Source organism: Crinia signifera, chromosome 6, assembly GCF_055691185.1.
Source record: "Crinia signifera chromosome 6, ASM5569118v1, whole genome shotgun sequence".
Classification (NCBI taxonomy): Eukaryota; Metazoa; Chordata; class Amphibia; order Anura; family Myobatrachidae; genus Crinia; species Crinia signifera.
The window spans coordinates 16,759,912-16,780,885 of record NC_139222.1 but is presented as its reverse complement, the minus strand read 5'-3'; the positions used below and the strand labels follow the sequence as shown (position 1 = coordinate 16,780,885).

The 20,974-nt window shown below is 48.2% G+C and overlaps 2 protein-coding genes across 3 annotated transcripts in view; one reads left to right on the top strand and one right to left on the bottom strand.

Annotated features, from left to right (window-relative positions):
• The window catches only part of LOC146010056 (uncharacterized), a 260,220-nt gene extending 247,170 nt beyond the window's left edge, over positions 1 to 13,050 (top strand). The window contains exons 2-5 of one of the 2 annotated variants that reach the window (XM_083150912.1): positions 745 to 814; positions 5,734 to 5,831; positions 5,928 to 6,276; positions 11,477 to 13,050. In XM_083150912.1, the coding sequence (XP_083007038.1) occupies positions 781 to 814; positions 5,734 to 5,831; positions 5,928 to 6,276; positions 11,477 to 12,975 (1,980 nt within the window). In that variant the 5' untranslated portion in view covers positions 745 to 780 and the 3' untranslated portion in view covers positions 12,976 to 13,050. The remainder of the gene's footprint in view (positions 1 to 744; positions 815 to 5,733; positions 5,832 to 5,927; positions 6,277 to 11,476) is intronic. The other variant, XM_083150909.1, reaches the window with a different exon arrangement.
• The window catches only part of LOC146010000 (uncharacterized), a 475,993-nt gene that overhangs the window by 334,193 nt on the left and 120,826 nt on the right, over positions 1 to 20,974 (bottom strand). The gene's annotated exons all lie outside the window — the stretch shown is intronic.

The window sequence follows — 20,974 nt, the reverse complement described above, 5'->3', positions numbered from 1 at the left end:
TGCTGCCATGATAAAATTAGACGTGACGCTTCCAGATCAATGCCAACCTATCATACCAACAGCTATCATACGATCCAGTCTGAATTGAGCCCATTATACAGTAACACCGGGGATGTGACCGGAGAGGTGACTGCTGGGAATGGGACATTATACAGTAATACTGGGGATGTGACTGGAGAGGTGACTGCTGGGAATGGGACATTATACAGTAACACCGGGGGATGTGACCGGAGAGGTGACTGCTGGGAATGGGACGTTATACAGTAACACCGGGGGATGTGACCGGAGAGGTGACTGCTGGGAATGGGACATTATACAGTAATACTGGGGATGTGACTGGAGAGGTGACTGCTGGGAATTGGGCATTATACAGTAACACCGGGGGATGTGACGGGAGAGGTGACTGCTGGGAATGGTATATTATACAGTAACACCGGGGGATGTGACCGGAGAGGTGACCGCTGGGAATGGGACATTATACAGTTACACCGGGGGATGTGACCGGAGAGGGGACTGCTGGGAATGGGACATTATACAGTAACACCGGGGGGATGTGACCGGAGAGGTGACTGCTGGGAATGGGGCATAATACAGTAACACCGGGGGATGTGACCGGAGAGGTGACTGCTGGGAATGGGGCATACTACAGTAACACCGGGGGATGTGTCTGGGTGATGACAGTATCACTGTGTGTGTCAGATTCCTATAAGGTGTCAGGATGTCACTGTCTATCTCTCCATGCAGGAGGAAGAGGAACACAAGGGGCTGTACAAGAACGTGATGATGGAGAATCCTTGTCCTCTTATGTCACTGGGTAAGAGGAGACTTTTGATGGGAAAATGCCAGCCACACTGGATTTGGGGCCTAATTCAACATTGATCGGAAGGGGACAAATTCTGCCTCATTCCGATGGTGGGGGGTCCCAAGGTATATGAAAGAGAAAGAGTGTTGGATCAGTCAGATCTGTGCGATGCTTCTCCATGTAAAAAATAGAAAGATTAGATAAATGTGTGTGGTCTGACCTAATTAACCTTTGTGGTTTAGGAAACTACAAAGTTCCCACACCTATTTATACAGGGGAACCCCTCCATATTCTAAAAAACGCCCATGTGTATTCATGGCTTCTTCAGTTCGTTTGGATCAGCTTATGGCATTTTTTATTTATTTTTAACCCTGTGGATGCCTACAGGGACCAAAGAGGACCGATCTACACTAGAGATGGTGAGTATAATTTTTTCCACAGGTACCCATTGCATTTCTACGGGACACCTGGACCAAACCTACGGGCTCAAGATAGGATGGATGGCGTGTGGAATAAAATGATACTTTATTCTGTGTGTGTGCATTTATTGCAGCATTGTTTCTGGTGTGGGAAGCCGATGTTACTTTGAGACATCTGCACTGTGGAGAGCAATAACATATTGGCCCCGAAGAAATGATATGAAGTGTTGCCCAATCCAACTAAGAATCGTGCTTCTGAAGTCACAGAATGCCAAGGACCAAGATATATTGGCAATAAATAAGAATATCAGAGGTTATGAATATAATGCTCACACTCACATTTTGATGGAGGAGTTTGTTGAGTGATGACGATATTTGGAATATGGCTGCCATCTACAGCAGTGAGAAAGATGGATCATAGGTAGAAGAAGCGCCAGAGCAAAGGCAGAGGTAACAAATACTTGTGTGGTGCCTCGGGATAGTTGGGCTGTGCTGGGCCGGGGGTTCTGTGTTCTGAACTGGAACCTTAGTAATGTTGGGGACTCACCGAATCAAAATGATGTTACTCCATAGCCGAGCGCTTATTACCAGTGTTCTTAGTGGTTAGCGTGTGCTCCTGCACTTTACCTCTTCTCTATGGAGCCTGGAGCATGATAGGTTGTGTAATACAATGTTGCGTATACAGATCTGGGGAGAGGGGGCACCAAGCGGGCCTACCGTCAGCCTAGTTCCTTGCTCTCATTAAAGAGGCTTCCCTGTATAATTAGTACCTGCAGTGGTAAAGTACCTGCCAATCAGCTTCCAGCTGTCATGTTACAGGCTGTGTTTGAAATCTGAGAGGAGCGGATTGGTTGATAGTTTCTCTCTCTCTCTCTCTCTCCAGTTTATCTCTCTCCAAGGGTTAGTACATCTGCCCCATTATCTGATACTTACATACAGAGTTGGCCAAAATTGCGGACACTTTTTGAAATTTGAATGTTTTTCAACTTGAATCCTGAGTCTATTGGACAAGAGGACGGGCCTATTTCGGAATCCATAGTTGAGTATGTGTGTGTGAATGATTGTAGTATGAATTAAAGTTTTATTTTTTTATTTGTGTGTGTCTTTTATTTCACTATTGGTTTTCGTGTACTACTACAAGTACCAGCGGGCCCTTTAAGGGCCTGCATGCTGGAACTTGTGGTTCTCCCTGTCCCTGCATACGGGGCAGGCTTGCTGGGACTTGCAGTTGTACAACAAACCCCAATAGTTTTTCATCTATTTTTACACAAATAATCAGCCCGGTGCCTTCCACCCAGGAGCAATGGGACAGCCCCGGGGTTTAGCCCGAGCTGGAGTTATTCTGGAGGGGGGGTCCCTTTATTGGAGGGGTCCCCACTCCCTCAGGTTCACAACATGGGCTGACCATTTAGGGGGTTTAATGCTTTGGCCAGGGGAACTTGTATATAAAAAAAAGTTTCCCCAGCCTGTGGCATTACCCTGCTGGCTGTTTGGGCCTGGTGCTGGTTGTCAAAATATAGGGGACCCCTATTTATTTTGTTCCCCATATTTTGGGAACCAGGACTGGCTCTTGAGCCTAGTGCTGGATTTAGAAATACGGGGGTACCCCATTTTTTCTGTCCCCCTGAATTTATAACCAGGACCATTTCAAAGAGCCCAGGTCTGATTATAGCCATTTTATTACACCAAGAAGCCTCCACAAATGTCAGATCCATGCAGGCTTCTGTCAAATGTGAATGGAAAAGAGGTTATATTTGACATTCGTATTTACTGGTGAATTCGTAATCGAATTCACCAGTACGAACGGTTAGTAAATTTGTCGATACCATTGAAATTTAATTTAAAGTTTTACAGCTGTTTTCTATTGATGGTGTATTTATTTGTATTTTTTAGAACATCTTAAAAATCTGAACATAAAAAAATACAAATCGTATGCATTTCAATCTTAGCAAATTTCCCTGGTACTTGTTTCCTAGCATGGCGCCCGTCGCAGGTGATCGCATACCTTAACTTAAGGTATGTGATGAACGCGACCGACGCAATTTCAGGGCTATTTTTAGCCTTTTCCCCGACAATTAAAAAATCGCGTCCATTGCATGCCTTAAGTTAAGGCATGCGATGCGACTGATGCGATAGACGCAATTTTACATAGAGAACAATGTTAAATGGTCCAATGGACCCGATTTTTCATTGTATACCCACCCTTATGGGTATTTTACATGTGAAATGCCCCCTCATTGTTAACGCCACCCCACAATGAACGCCAACCCGAAGCGTGGCGAGCGCAGCGAGCCTGTGCGGGGCGGCGGTACGCGTCCTCCAACCTTTTCATACCCCCACTATCCACGTCGGCGTGGAGTTGATTTTATATAGTGTGGCGAGCGCAGCGAGCCACCGAGCCTGAAGCGTGGCGAGCGGACGCGTAATACCTGTGAAATAATGCGCATCCCCTACCCGGGGCTCGCTGCGCTCGCCACACTATATATAATCAACTTCACACCGACATGGATAGTGGGGGTATGAAAAGGTCGGAGGACGCGTACCGCCGCCCCAAACAGGCTCGCTGCGTTCATCGTGGGGTGGCGTTAACAATGGGGGGGCATTTGACCCATCAGGGTGGGTATACAATGAAAATTGGAGTCTGGGGGGCATTTAACATTGGGCCCAATGTAAAATCAGGTCTCAGGGACCATTTTACATTGGTACCGATGTAAAAATCGCATTGATCGCGTTGATAGCATCGCATGCGATTTGGTTGCATGCGATGCAATCGACGCGATTTTTTGGGAGCCGATGGATACAATCAAAATCGCAGGCGCTGTGATAGGAAACAAGTACCATTTCCCCTTAAGTGTTTATCTTCCCTTGTAACGCAAACATTTTATCTCTGTTGTGTTGAATTCAGCATTAAATTTCCTTTCATTTGATACATGAATCATTGTACTGCGAGAAGTGTTATCGTTTTTATAAGCATTCAAATTTGAAAAACATAAAAATGTCAGTGTCCGCAAATTTTGCCACCACTGTATATACTGTGTAGTCTGACATTGTGTGTCCTACAGGTGGACCCAGTAACAGAGATAGCCCAGAGAGATGTCCCCGTCCTCTGTATTCCCAGGATAATCACATATATACCATGTCCTCAGTCACTGTGTGTCTCCTACAGATGGGCCCAGTAACAGGAATACACCAGAGAGATGTCCCCGTCCTCTGTATTCCCAGGATAATCACATATATACCATGTACTCAGTCACTGTGTGTCTCCTACAGATGGGCCCAGTAACAGAGATACCCCAGAGAGATGTCCCCGTCCTCTGTATTCCCAGGATAATCACATATATACCATGTCCTCAGTCACTGCGTGTCTCCTACAGATGGGCCCAGTAACAGAGATACCCCAGAGAGATGTCCCTGTCCTCTGTATTCCCAGGATAATCACATATATACCATGTCCTCAGTCACTGTGTCTCCTACAGATGGGACCAGTAACAGAGATACCCCAGAGAGATGTCCCCGTCCTCTGTATTCCCAGGATAATCACATATATACCATGTCCTCAGTCACTGTGTCTCCTACAGATGGGCCCAGTAACAGAGGTACCCCAGAGAGATGTCCCCGTCCTCTGTATTCCCAGGATAATCACATATATACAATGTCCTCAGTCACTGTGTGTCTCCTACAGATGGGCCCAGTAACAGAGATACCCCAGAGAGATGTCCCCGTCCTCTGTATTCCCAGGATAATCACATATATACAATGTACTCAGTCACTGCGTGTCTCCTACAGATGGGCCCAGTAACAGAGATACCCCAGAGAGATGTCCCCGTCCTCTGTATTCCCAGGATAGTCACATATATACCATGTCCTCAGTCACTGCATGTCTCCTACAGATGGGCCCAGTAAGAGATACCCCAGAGAGATGTCCCCGTCCTCTGTATTCCCAGGATAATCACATATATACCATGTCCTCAGTCACTGCGTGTCTCCTACAGATCGGCCCAGTAACAGAGATACCTCAGAGAGGTGTCCCCGTTCTCTGTATTCCCAGGATAATCACATATATACCATGTCCTCAGTCACTGTGTGTCTCCTACAGATGGGCCCAGTAACAGGAATACCCCAGAGAGATGTCCCCGTCCTGTGTATTCCCAGGATAATCACATATATACCATGTCCTCAGTCACTGCGTGTCTCCTACAGACGGGCCCAGTAACAGCGATACCCCAGAGAGATGTCCCCGTCCTCTGTATTCCCAGGATAATCACATATATACCATGTCCTCAGTCACTGTGTGTCTCCTACAGATGGGCCCAGTAACAGGAATACCCCAGAGAGATGTCCCCGTCCTCTGTATTCCCAGGATAATCACATATATACCATGTCCTCAGTCACTGCGTGTCTCCTACAGACGGGCCCAGTAACAGCGATACCCCAGAGAGATGTCCCCGTCCTCTGTATTCCCAGGATAATCACATATATACCATGTCCTCAGTCACTGTGTGTCTCCTACAGATGGGCCCAGTAACAGGAATACCCCAGAGAGATGTCCCCGTCCTCTGTATTCCCAGCACTGTACAGAGGAGACTCACAGGACCCCACAGGAGGATCAGGTAGGTGGGATTTACCATTGTGAGTTCTCACTATATGATCTGTAGAGAAGCTGTGTGTGTGTGTCTCATACACTAATATTTACTGTTGTTATTTAGGGTGGAAGCCTGACTGATATTAAGGTAGAAGATACAGAGGGAGAAGAAGAGACGGATGTGACTGATATTAAGGTAGAAGATACAGAGGGAGAAGAAGAGACGGATGTGACTGATATTAAGGTAGAAGATACAGAGGGAGAAGAAGAGACGGATGTGACTGATATTAAGGTAGAAGATACAGAGGGAGAAGAAGAGACGGATGTGACTGATATTAAGGTAGAAGATACAGAGGGAGAAGAAGAGACGGATGTGACTGATATTAAGGTAGAAGATACAGAGGGAGAAGAAGAGACGGATGTGAGTGATGATCAGTGTAAGGAGGAGGAAATCCCTACAGATACCAGCACAGGTGAGGAATAATCACTTATTACAGAGAGTCACATATTCTTCTTGTTCTGTCAATATAGCAGCCTCTTATCCTACACCCTCCTCTGTCAGTGCAGACTAATGAGGGGAATATATGGGGGAGCCAGGAGCCATCAGCCCCTATTATACCCCTGCTCTCCCCCTCACATCATGTCACTGTGTGTTACCAGCCCAGAGATCTGACCAGTCTCCTCCCCACACTCTCTGGTGTATCTCATACATCAGGAGCCATCAGCCCCTATTATACTCCTGCTCTCCCCTCACATCATGTCACTGTGTGTTACCAGCCCAGAGATCTGACCAGTCTCCTCACCACACTCTCTGGTGCACCTCATACATCAGGTGCCATCAGCCCCTATTATACTCCTGCTCTCCCCTCACATCATGTCACTGTGTGTTACCATCCCAGAGATCTGACCAGTCTCCTCCCCGCACTCTCTGGTGTATCTCATACATCAGGAGCCATCAGCCCCTATTATACTCCTGCTCTCCCCCTCACATCATGTCACTGTGTGTTACCAGCCCATAGATCTGACCAGTCTCCTCCCTACATTCTCTGGTGTATCTCATACATCAGGAGCCATCAGCCCCTATTATACTCCTGCTCTCCCCCTCACATCATGTCACTGTGTGTTACCAGCCCAGAGATCTGACCAGTCTCCTCCTCACACTCTCTGGTGTATCTCATACATCAGGAGCCATCAGCCCCTTTATTATACTCCTGCTCTCCCCTCACATCATGTCACTGTGTGTTACCAGCCCAGAGATCTGACCAGTCTCCTCCCCACACTCTCTGGTATATCTCATACATCAGGATCCATCAGCCCCTATTATACTCCTGCTCTCCCCCTCACATCATGTCACTGTGTGTTACCAGCCCAGAGATCTGACCAGTCTCCTCCCCACATTCTCTGGTGTATCTCATACATCAGGAGCCATCAGCCCCTATTATACTCCTGCTCTCCCCCTCACATCATGTCACTGTGTGTTATCAGCCCAAGGACCTGACCAGTTTCCTCCCCACACTCAAATTCAAATCCTGCATATACAGTAGCACTAGGGGTAATTCTATTAGTGGGTTTTACACCACTCACGAGTTCCCCCACAGGGGGGAAAACCACTGTTTCCACAATTTTAAATGCAATCGGTGGGTTTATGCGCGTGAATCACAATGTTTCATAACAGAAAAACAGATATTTAATTGAATATTTGTATTGTATTTTTGATGCTAGTAAACTCCAAGGCTAATTGAATACCACTATTTCATTGACAATGTACATATATTTTTTTTAATATTGATTTTTTTATTTTTTTAGCACAGATGTGTCTAAACAAGTGTACCGCAGGACCTATACTGTATAAACATATACAAAAAAATTCAACAATGTAGGGCGACTCTCACCAAAAAAATAAACCTCAAAATATTAGTATCATTTAAGAACAGAAGAATAATTTTGTCTAAAATAGGCATTTCCAACGTCCGGCCGTGGGCCAATTGCAGCCCGTGATGTCACTTTAAGTGGCCTGCAGCCTCCAGCTGGAAGCAGGTGGAGCATTAGAAGCGGTATGCACAGTGCGGGACTGTAGAGGTGGGGCCTCCGGCGAGCACACATTCACTTGTGTGACTGTGTAGCGGTGATAGGGTGTCGGCACGTCTTTTTGTTAGTATGTGTTCAACCCCTGTCCCCTGCCCAGGCTCTGCTCCATCCTCTGTCTACAAACTCCCCTCCTGCGGCCTGCAGGAGGAGGGGCGGCAGCAGCAGCAGCAGCATGCAGAACAGAGCGTCACTCAGCAGAGGAGGATGACGGTGGGAGCAGGGAGCTCAGGCGTCTTTCTCCTCTCCAATATGCCAGAGGGGAGGGGGGGATGGCGGCAGCAGCAGCAGCAGCATTGTGGTGCCTGCTTGGCCTCTCCATCCTCTGGCTTACAGATGGGGCCATACAGAGAAGGAGGGTCAGGCAGGAGAACATACTGTGAAGGAGCAGGCTGGGGGAAATAGAGTGGGGGACATACAGAGAAGGGGGGATCAGGCTGGGGGAAATACACTGAATGGGGGCAGAGTGGGGGACATACAGAGAAGGGGGAAGCATGCTGGGGGAAATACACTGAATGGGGGCAGAGTGGGGGAGATCAGGCTGGGGGAAATACACTGAATGGGGCAGAGTGAGGGACATACAGAGAAGGGGGGATCAGGCTGGGGGAAATACACTGAATGGGGGCAGAGTGGGGGACATACAGAGAAGGGGGAAGCATGCTGGGGGAAATACCCTGAATGGGGGCAGAGTGGGGGACATACAGAGAAGGGGAGATCAGGCTGGGGGAAATACACTGAATGGGGCAGAGTGGGGGACATACAGAGAAGGGGGGAGCAGGCTGGGGGAAATACACTGAATGGGGGCTGAGTGGGGGACATACGGAGAAGGGGAGATCAGGCTGGGGGGAAATACACTGAATGGGGCAGAGTGGGGGACATACAGAGAAGGGGGGAGCAGGCTGGGGGAAATACGTCTTTTGATGTAATTCATGGTTAAGGCTGAGTGATCGGCCCCCACACTCTTTGCAAAAACTGGGACACCCCTCATCTAAAACAACATAATCAATTGTAATAGTAGCAGACCCATAAGCAATATATGTATATATTAGTATATAGTATAAACAGCAAACACACTGTTGATAGTCAGATATACAAAAGTAGTTACTAGTTATATAGAAGGAAATAGAATCCACACTTGGGAAACCTCTGTAGAGTCGTACTAGAGTCGTAAAAGCAATGAACAACATCGGACAGATGAATATATTATGCTATATACAGGGGTCAGGAGACGCATCAGTGGGTCCAATCACCTGGTCCAAATACGGTCACATTTAGATCCAGCGTTCGTGCTCCATAGTAACATTTACCAAGCAACCCACGCTGAGGAGACCGGATCAGGGGCAGCCATCCAAGAATGGGCCACTTACCAAATCTTCAGGGCGGATTCAGGATCGCTCGTAGCAAACCGAATTCCTCCACAGCCCCAATGGTCAGGGTTTGGGCATGACTTTTATAAGGCAGGAGAAATGACACGATAGTCGGCGATGTGTTGTCATACACGTCCCCTTGTATGGCACCAATAAGATTCGTCAGGGCCTAAAAATGGAACAGTAAAAATATACTTTTAGGTGGAGCGCAACATAAATAGCTAAAAATAGAGAGATGTCCCAATTCCTCATCCACTGAGACGGTTTGTGTTGGGTATAATCTCTATAGGCGCCAGCGTCCCGACTATGGGCATGTCCTGTGCCCTGAGAGGGTAATACGGTACGGCACTTCTCCGGGTGCTGTTTAGATGAATGCGACAAAGAGCCGGCGATATTCCCGTAGGAATAAGCTCCTTAAGCCGGTATTGTGCAGCTTTAACCCTTTGAGTGCCAACATCCGGCAGATTTTGAAAAGACTTGCCGGACGCTGATTGGCTGAATTCCGCCAATCAGCGTCCGGCAAGTCTTTTCAAAATCATCAGCGCTTCCCGCCGCCAGGCAAATAGCGAGCGGCTGTGTATGTGAAAGCTGCCGCTACACCAGTCCCTGGACCCCCGCTGCCAACATACCTGTGTGTAGCGTCCAGGGGTCCAGGGACTGGTGTAGCGGCAGCCTTCACTCACTCCGTCTCCTAGCGCTATCTGCCTGGCGGCGGGAAGCGCTGATGGCTTTGAAAAGACTTGCCGGACGCTGATTGGCTGAATTCAGCCAATCAGCGTCCGGCAAGTCTTTTCAAAACCTGCCACCCGCCCACCGTCCGGCAGCGCTAGGAGCCGGAGTTAACCCGCCAGTTCCCGGACCCCCGCTGCTCATCCCAGGGACCACGCTGCCGGGACACCAAACTAGCGCCCCCACCCTCCAGCGCCCGGTGCGCGTGACCCCCTAGCCCCGGCCCTGTTCCAGGTCATTATGATGAATAATTATGAGGTTTGCTTGGCAATTTTCACACCAATTTTGACAAATTCACTTGGCACTTAAAGGGTTAATACTCACCATATAGCTGGTCCCATAAGAGAAACCAAATACCTTTAGTGTAGACCGCCGCGGTGTGGTCTCTCGCGCTGCGTGATCCGGATCCTTAGTCCGAGCTGTCGTCTGGACGGTCTGTGAAAGGTCCCGTAATAAAGTAAGTATAGTAAAGAATCAGGCTTCATTATCACCGGCGCGGCCGTGCAGCTATGACCGGAGATGAGGACTTCTTTTGAGCTCTGTCTGCACAGGTGCTAGGCGTCAGCGTGAGAAGCGTGCTGATTGGTAGGTCAAATTGCAATCAAGGCAGGAAGGGCACCTGGACAGAGTTGGGGAATCGCTAAAAAAACATGGTACAGTTGCCCTGTCAGCATTCATTAAATGTCCGAGTATTGATTTTTTTTTTAAGCTCAGAAATGGGCATATCCGTTTAGTTAAGCATTTTTTGTTTTGTTTCGAATTTCGATGTAAAAGGGGAACCCCAACATCGATTACATCGCCAACAAAGCTCAGAAATATTTGGGAACATCTGGTGTACATGTACCGGGCATCTATACCATCTGGATACAATTTTATACTGAGTCCCTAGGACCGGAACTGAAGACGAGCTGGCAAACGTACATTGAAGTATTTTGGGGCCACTGATCAATTTGTGTATTATCCACCAGTTCGGTCGGCCGTACTGTAATATAAGATGGTAAATCCGCAGATAATAGGCCGGATGTATCAAGCTTCAAAAAGTGATAGAGTGGAGAGTGATAAACAGCCAGCCAATCAGCTCCTACCTGTCATATTACAGGAAAAAGGAAAGGTAGGAGCTGATTGGCCGGTTGTTTATCACTCTCCACTTTTTGAATCTTGATACATCTGGCCCAGTGTCTGTCGACATAGCTGATAAATAATACCCCTTTTATACCAAAATGCCGGGTCGCACCCGGGTTTTTGGACCCAGCTTCAAGCTGGGTGCGACCCATTGTTTGGTCCCTTTTACACCCCCCCCCCCCCCCCCCCCTCTACCGGCGCAGGCGGTTCCTGAGCCGCTGCTTGGAGATTACCCAGGATTTGCACTGGATGGATGACCTGCTGGTTCTGCATGATACTAGCAGCAGAGGCTGGTTAGCCTGTGATCAGCATTATCAGGTGGATCACTGTTACCAGGATTTCTCTTTCCTTATCTGTATGTTATTTCCAGCAGATGGACACAGAAGCAGGAATACCTCGGAGGGACATCTTATTCTGTCTCCAGATTATAAACCAGAAGATAACATCACACAGGATTCTCCAGAAGACACCTCCATTACCCTAAATATACAGCCAGTGCCTCACAGTGCAGATACATCACCTGATACCTCTAATCCTGAGGACTGTTCTCCTGGTAACTCAGATACTGCTACACATAGAGCAGCTCATACAGGTGCTGACACATTTACCTGTTCTGAGTGTGATACATGTTTTATAAATCAGTCAGTTTTTATTATGCATCAGAGAAGTCACACAGTAAAGCAACCATTTCTATGGTCTGAGTGTGGGAAATGTTTTGCTAAAAAACGCACTCTTGTTACTCATCAGAGAACTCACACAGGTGTGAAACCCTTTTCATGTTCTGAGTGTGGAAAATGTTTTACTAAAAAATCTGCTCTTGTTACTCATCAGAGAACTCACACAGGTGTGAAACCCTTTTCATGTTCTGAGTGTGGGAAATGTTTTACGCGGAAAGCATATCTTGTTACACATATGAGGATTCACACAGGTGAGAAGCCATTTCCATGTTCTGAGTGTGGGAAATGTTTTATACAGAAATCAGAACTTGTTTCACATATGAAAACTCACACGGGTGAGAAGCAATATCCATGTTCTGAGTGTGAGAAATGTTTTGCACATAAATCCACTCTTGATAGACATCTGGAAACTCACACAGGTGAGAAACCATTTTCATGTTCTGAGTGTGGGAAATGTTTTACACGGAAAGAATATCTTGTAACTCATATGAGAATTCACACAGGTGAGAAGCCATTTCCATGTTCTGAGTGTGGGAAATGTTTTATACAGAAATCAGAACTTGTTTCACATATGAGAAGTCACACAGGTGAGAAGCCATTTCCATGTTCTGAGTGTGAGAAAAGTTTTGCGCATAAATCAGTTCTTGTTAGACATGAGATAAGTCACACAGGTGAGAGGCCATTTCCATGTTCTGAGTGTGGAAAATGTTTTAAGCAAAAAAAGCACCTGGTCGTACATCAGAGGCGACACACGGGTGAGAAACCATTTTCATGTTTAGTGTGTGGGTTATGTTTTATAGAGAGATGCGATCTTGTTGTACATGAGAGAAATCACACAGGTGCAAACCAATTTCCTTGCCCCGAGTGTGGTAAATTTTTTAAACTAAAATCAAATCTGGTTATACACCAGAGAGCTCACACGGGCGAGAAGCCATTTGCATGCTCAGAGTGTGGGAAATGTTTTTCAAATAAAGGGCTACTTGTTAAACATCAGAGAATTCACACAGGTGAGAAACCATTTCCATGCTCACAGTGTGGGAAATGTTTTACATGGAAATCACAGCTTGTTATACATGAGAGAAGTCACACAGGTCAGAAGCCATTTTCATGTTCTGAGTGTGGAAAATATTTTTCCCAGAAATCAGATCTCGTTAGACATCACAGAACTCACACAGGTGTGAAACCATTGTAATTTGCACGTCGATTGTAGTAAATGTAAAAAAAAACTGCATCTGTGTGATAATAAATATATAAATATTAATGTTGATTTTCTTAATATTAACAATAAATAGACATATACAGAGGGAGCAGGTCTCTTCTTTGCAGGGGATGGCGATGGCGACGCCAGCCGCACATGGCGCATATGTAACCTGGTCAAATCATTACCCTCATACATTAGAGATTCAACCGACATCATTAACACTCTACAAACCATTGATTGGCAATCAGACTACTGGCTAGCCACCAGTGATGTCACATCATTATACACCATCATAAGACATTCTCAAGGCATGGACAGTACAAAACACTTTTTGGACAAAAACACAGAACTTCCACCGGAACAAACAGAATTCATTCCGAGCATCATAGACTACATACTTCATCACAACTACACCTGGTTCAATGACACTTTCTATCTACAGACCACGGGGACCGCCATGGGATCGATGGTGGCGCCCAGTTATGCCAACCTGTTTATGGGTAAGTGGGAGGAAGACCATATACAGAGTGGGCATGACTGGTGGTCTAATTTGATCCTATGGTGGCGTTACATTGAATACCTCATCTTCATTTGGAAGGGCTCGTACAATTCTTAGATCTTGACATCTACATAGACAACAACACCATCCAGACCAAAACTTACAGAAAAAACGTAGACGTTAAAATTGATATACTATACTCAAGTGCACATCACAAACCATGGTTACAAAACATACCAAAGGGACAGTTCCGCCGTATCAGAAGGAACTGTTCCAAATGAGAGGACTTCAAGATACAGGGCACAGAACTCATGCAACAATTTCAGAATAAACAATACGACAGTGACTTAGTCAAAACAGCATTTGAGGAGGCAATAACACTAGATAGAACCACAATACTTCAAACCAAGGAAAAATCCATCACATCCGAAAACTAGGAAACCAACTTTATCACCACATACAACAGATCGGCCAAAAAATTCAATAACATACTATTCAAACACTGGCATATCCTGCAACAGGACAATGACCTCAAACACATCCTCACAGACAAACCCAGAATCATCTACCGCAAAGCACCAGACATTTGACAAAAACTGGTACATAACCATATCAAGCCCAAAACTCTGGTTCAAACCACACTTAGCTCAACCACAGGCTTCCACTACTGTGGGCGCTGCACAGGATGCAGAAATATCACCAAAAAGACCACAAAAAACATCCAAACCTGGACTTCTAACACCACAGGGCAAACCTTTAACTTGACACACTCCACATCATGCGAACACGCAGGCATCATTTACATCTTGAGATGCCCCTGCGGTCTTGAGCACGTAGGCAGAACCATGAAAAAGAGACTTAATGAGCACATTAGAAATATCCGTATAGGATACGAGAACCACAGCGTCTCACTACATTACAAACAGAAACACAATAGTAATCCCCAAGACCTTTTTTTCATGGCCATTGAATCACCAAAACAAAACTGGAGGGGGGGGGGCGGAAATCACACAGAGATTCTCAACAGGAGGGAGCTCTTCTGGATCTTCACCCTCAAAACAATGACACCGAGAGGATTAAATATTGGTTTGGTACTTGTTTCCTAGAAGGGCACCCATCGCGGGCATCGCATGTACATCGCATACCATTATAATGGGCATGCCATTATAATGGCATGCGATCGATGCGATGGCCGCGATTTTACATAGAAATGCATGGTAAGATATAAATCGCGTCGGTCGCATCGCATGCGGCCAAAAAAATCGCATGCGATGCGACCGACGCGATTACCGATTTTACATAGGGAACAATGTTCAATGGCCCAATTGACCCGATTTTACATAGGGAACAATGTTAAATGGCCCACAGACCCCAAAAAGCCACCCTGAAGTGTGAAATGCCCCCCCCAATTGTTAACGCCACCCCACGATCAACGTCAACCCGAAGCGTGGCGAGCGCAGCCTCTGACCGTTTCTTACCCCCACTATCCACGTCGGCGTGGAGTTGAGAAAAGAAAGTGTGGCGAGTCCGAAGCGTGGCGAGCGTAGCGTGCCCCGCGAGGGGACGCGGAATACGAGCGCGAAGCATGGCGAGCGCACGCGGAATACATGTTAAGTAATCTGTGTCCTCTCGCCACGCTTCGGGAGCGTGTTCCGCGTCCGCTCGCCACGCTTCGGGCTCGGTGGCTCACTTTGCTCGCCACACTTTCTGTTCTCAACTCCACGCCGGCGTGGATAGTGGGGGTATGAAAAGGTCGGAGGACACGTACTGCCGCCCCTGCCGCCCCTCGCTGCGATCGCCACGCTTCGTGTTGACGTTGATCGTGGGGTGGCGTTAACAATTGGGGGGGCCATTTCACACTTCAGGGTGGGTATTTGGGGTCTGTGGGCCATTTAACATTGTTCCCTATGTGAAATCGGGTCAATTGGGCCATTTAACATTGTTCCCTATGTAAAATCGCATCGGTCGCATCGCATGCAATTTTTTGGCTGCATGCGATGCGACCCTAGGCACAGTCTCCTCCGGCGTGAGTCAGAGCGCACCACGCACGGCAGGTGACGTCACTCGGGTTATCGGCGCTGGTCTCGCGATACCCGGAAGCGACGCCACAGCCAGTGTGAGTGGAGCCAGGCACCCAGCAACAACTCCGGAAAAAGACGCTTGCAGCTGCAGCGTCTCCGGGGTACCCCACAGGACTCCATAACGAAGGGAGGAGGCAAGAACGGGCTCCTCATCGGGAAGTCCTCACGCCCGCACCACAAGTCCCCCAAAGGACAGACCTCAAGGGCCTCTGCACAGAAGATCCATCGCACAGCTCCCCGACGCTGACAGGGTAAGAAGCAGGCTAGCGGGACGCCGCTCCCTGCTTATACCCCTCACGCATCCACATTCCCACTTCCACAGCAGCCCCAGAAGATCAGGACAGAACCTGCAGAGAGACATAAGCCCAGTTGGGCTTATGGTCAAAAGGGATCCGTTGATACCCTGGTTCCCTCAAGGGGGCTCTCGGCAGTTATACTATAAACGGGCTAACCCCTATAACAGCAATAACATTGTACATGATATTTATTATTATTGCCATTTCTGTTAACGCACCTATTATTCATTTGATACCTACCCACTGACTCCCCCATCTTTTTATAGAAGGGTCATTAGTATCTACATACATCAGGTGAGCGCATGACAACCCCCCTTTTTTGTATCTGGTGATGTGTATTAATACATCCCGCCTTAAAAACGAGATTATTTTTATGTTTCACTAAAAAGATTGGTAACTTTGCTGTTGAGAAATTAGGATTTGTGCCCTCATTGTCACAGGGTATTTTGTTTGCCATACCGTGATGGTGTGGCTGGATTAGTTCCATTGTGGTGTGATTGACTGACACGGAGGTCCGTACATACACCGGGTGCCTGATCAGGGGCCGTGGCACCTGGCGGGGTGAGTAAGATATAAAATTCTCCTTTGGTAAGACCTGAGCACCTGCTACCCTTGTACTGGCGGTAGTGTGCTGCTGGACTATAAATAACGAGTTTGACCAGTACAATGTGTTAATATGGAATTTCATTGTATTTCTGCGCAAGGTGAACATTTAAGTTATTGGACAATACAGTATTTGTAGCATTGAGAAATAAATTCAAGGACAAGCCGCATTTTCTTTCCCTATCCTCTGGGATCTTCCCTTCCTCCTTCAAACACGCTCTTGTCTCCCCAATTCTCAAAAAAACAAATCTGGACCCCAACTCTCCATCCAACTACAGGCCCATCTCCCTCCTCCCTTTTGCCTCCAAGCTCCTAGAACGTCTGGCCTATAATCGTCTCCTAAGCCACCTTACTGCTAACTCCATTCTAGACCCCGTCCAATCCGGGTTCCGCCCTTTACATTCCACTGAAACTGCCCTGACCAAAGTCACTAACGATCTACTATCTGCTAAATCCAAAGGCCTCTTCACTATCCTCATCCAGCTTGATCTGTCGGCTGCCTTTGACACAGTTGACCACCCTCTCCTGCTCAACACCCTCCCCTCCTTTGGCATCACTGGCACGGTCTTCTCCTGGTTCACCTCATACCTCTCCGATCGCTCCTTCTCTGTCTCCACTCCGAGCTCCTCCTCTCCTACTACCCCGCAGCCAGTCGGTGTTCCCCAAGGGTCAGTCCTTGGCCCTCTCCTCTTCTCCCTCTACACCACCTCTCTGGGCACCCTCATCAGCTCCTATGGTTTTCATTACCACCTTTATGCTGATGATACCCTAATCTATCTCTCCTCCCCCGACCTATCCCCATCACTCCTGTCCAAGGTCTCCGAATGCCTCACGGCCATCTCAGCCTGGATGACCCAACGCTTCCTGAAACTAAACATGGCTAAAACTGAACTTCTAATCTTCCATCCCCCGAACATCCCCTCTTCTCCCACTATCTCCATCAGCATTGGTGAAACCGAGATCACCTCCACCGACCAAACGCGCTGCCTCGGTGTCATCATTGACTCCTCCCTCTCTTTCACCCCCCATATTCGTGCTCTCTCACGGTCTTGCCGCTTTCACCTACGCAACATCTCACGCATCAGAACACCTACTTCTGAACTGATGCTGATTTTAGTTCTACCAGCTATACCCCTATTTATACTGTATTTTTCAACACACCCTGTACGTTACCTTGTCATTTGTTTTTTGTTTGCTATGTACGGCGCTGCGGACACTTTGCGGCACTTTATAAATAAACATACTACTACTACTATTTTCTGTTCCTGTCAATCAAAGACAAACCAACGACAAGCTATTCTGAAATCTTCTCACCTGCTTCTGTCAATATAAGGGCTAGTGAATAGTATCTAAATATATACATTACAACAGGATGTTTTACGTCAGAGCTGACAAGAACTGCTGAATAAGTGTTCCACCATATATGTAAATGCTTTAAATAAGATGGTTAGCATATTCCCATATAGGAAACCACCCCCATGCTATTTGTGGCCATAGCTAGGAGTGAGAAGGTATATAAATATTCTACCTACACCATGTGACCTGGGAGCTGGAGCAGAGGTGGGAGGAGCTATGATAGCAGTTTGAACGATGCTTGGATGGGACAAGGAGAGTCCTTAGTGGGAAGGAAATCTCTTTTAGAGCTCCCGCACGGCAGTCCGGCTAGTGTGGAAGCAGGACCATTTGTCTACAGCAAAAAGATAGACAACCATTAGGTCGACACCATTAGTTAGACATGCCAAAAGGCCGACACTGCCATTATGTTGACAGTGTCTAGGTCGACAGTGAAAAGGTCGACATGGTGTTTTTCCACAGTTTTTTTACCCAAATGTCGACACAGTCGACATGGACACAGTTTGAAGTGAATCGCAGCCCCTCACATCGCTCGCCATGCTTCGGGCACGGTGCCTCGCTACACTCGCCACACTATTTTATTCTCCCACCTCGCCCTAGTGTATGGTAGGGCATGAAATACTGCCTGACGGCACATGTCAGCTCAAAAAACAGGGGGAAATCCCATGTCGACCTAATGACAGTGTCGACCTTTTTGCATGTCAACCTTTTGGCTTGTCGACCTAATGGTTGTCTATCTTTTTGCTGTAGACAAATAGTCCAGATACCGGCTAGTGTGATGTATCAGAAGTATGGGAGTGTGACTGTGACATTCCTCAGGAGATGGCATTCAAAATGCCCTGACATACCTCTGGTGGGAACTTCTGATATAGGAAAATGGAGTGGGCTAAAAGATAAAGTAGTACAAATATGGAAGAATGGCATTATTATATACTATGGTTGGACACATGCCTTTCCCACAGTGTACTTCCCAGGTCACCAGTACCCTAGTGCACATCCCCACAGTGTACTTCCCAGGTCACCAGTACCCTAGTGCACATCCCCACAGTGTACTTCCCAGGTCACCAGTACCCTAGTGCACATCCCCACAGTGTACTCCTGGGTCACCAGGACGCTAGTGCACATCCCCACAGTGTACTTCCCAGGTCACCAGTACCCTAGTGCACATCCCCACAGTGTACTTCCCAGGTCACCCGGAGTCTAGTGCACATCTCCACCGTGTACTCCCAGGTCACCAGGACGCTAGTGCACATCCCCACAGTGTACTTCCCAGGTCACCAGTACCCTAGTGCACATCCCCACGTGTACTCCCGGATCACCAGTACCCTAGTGCACATCCCCACAGTGTACTCCTGGGTCACCAGGACTCTAGTGCACATCCCCACAGTGTACTTCCCAGGTCACCAGTACCCTAGTGCACATCCCCACGTGTACTCCCGGATCACCAGTACCCTAGTGCACATCCCCACAGTGTACTCCTGGGTCACCAGGACTCTAGTGCACATCCCCACAGTGTACTTCCCAGGTCACCAGGACCCTAGTGCACATCCCCACAGTGTACTTCCCAGGTCACCAGGACTCTAGTGCACATCCCCAAAGTGTACTTCCCAGGTCACCAGGACTCTAGTGCACATCCCCACAGTGTACTTCCCAGGTCACCAGGACCCTAGTGCACATCCCCACAGTGTACTTCCCAGGTCACCAGGACGCTAGTGCACATCCCCACAGTGTACTTCCCAGGTCACCAGGACTCTAGTGCACATCCCCACAGTGTACTTCCCAGGTCACCAGGACCCTAGTGCACATCCCCACAGTGTACTTCCCAGGTCACCAGTACCCTAGTGCACATCCCCACAGTGTACTTCCCAGGTCACCAGTACCCTAGTGCACATCCCCACAGTGTACTCCTGGGTCACCAGGACGCTAGTGCACATCCCCACAGTGTACTTCCCAGGTCACCAGTACCCTAGTGCACATCCCCACAGTGTACTTCCCAGGTCACCCGGAGTCTAGTGCACATCTCCACCGTGTACTCCCAGGTCACCAGGACGCTAGTGCACATCCCCACAGTGTACTTCCCAGGTCACCAGTACCCTAGTGCACATCCCCACGTGTACTCCCGGATCACCAGTACCCTAGTGCACATCCCCACAGTGTACTCCTGGGTCACCAGGACTCTAGTGCACATCCCCACAGTGTACTTCCCAGGTCACCAGTACCCTAGTGCACATCCCCACGTGTACTCCCGGATCACCAGTACCCTAGTGCACATCCCCACAGTGTACTCCTGGGTCACCAGGACTCTAGTGCACATCCCCACAGTGTACTTCCCAGGTCACCAGGACCCTAGTGCACATCCCCACAGTGTACTTCCCAGGTCACCAGGACTCTAGTGCACATCCCCAAAGTGTACTTCCCAGGTCACCAGGACTCTAGTGCACATCCCCACAGTGTACTTCCCAGGTCACCAGGACCCTAGTGCACATCCCCACAGTGTACTTCCCAGGTCACCAGGACGCTAGTGCACATCCCCACAGTGTACTTCCCAGGTCACCAGGACTCTAGTGCACATCCCCACAGTGTACTTCCCAGGTCACCAGGACCCTAGTGCACATCCCCACAGTGTACTTCCCAGGTCACCAGGACGCTAGTGCACATCCCCACAGTGTACTTCCCAGGTCACCAGGACTCTAGTGCACATCCCCACAGTGTACTTCCCAGGTCACCAGGACTCTAGTGCACATCCCCACAGTGTACTTCCCAGGTCACCAGTACCCTAGTGCACATCCCCACGTGTACTCCCGGATCACCAGGACTCTAGTGCACATCCCCACAGTGTACTACCCAGGTCATCAGGACTCTAGAGCACATCCCCACAGTGTACTTCCCAGGTCACCAGGACTCTAGTGCACATCCCCACGTGTACTCCCGGATCACCAGTACCCTAGTGCACATCCCCACAGTGTACTTCCCAGGTCACCCGGAGTCTAGTGCACATCCCCACAGTGTACTTCCCAGGTCACCAGTACCCTAGTGCACATCCCCACGTGTACTCCCGGATCACCAGTACCCTAGTGTACATCCCCACCGTGTACTCCCGGGTCACCAGGACTCTAGTGCACATCCCCACAGTGTACTTCCCAGGTCACCAGTACCCT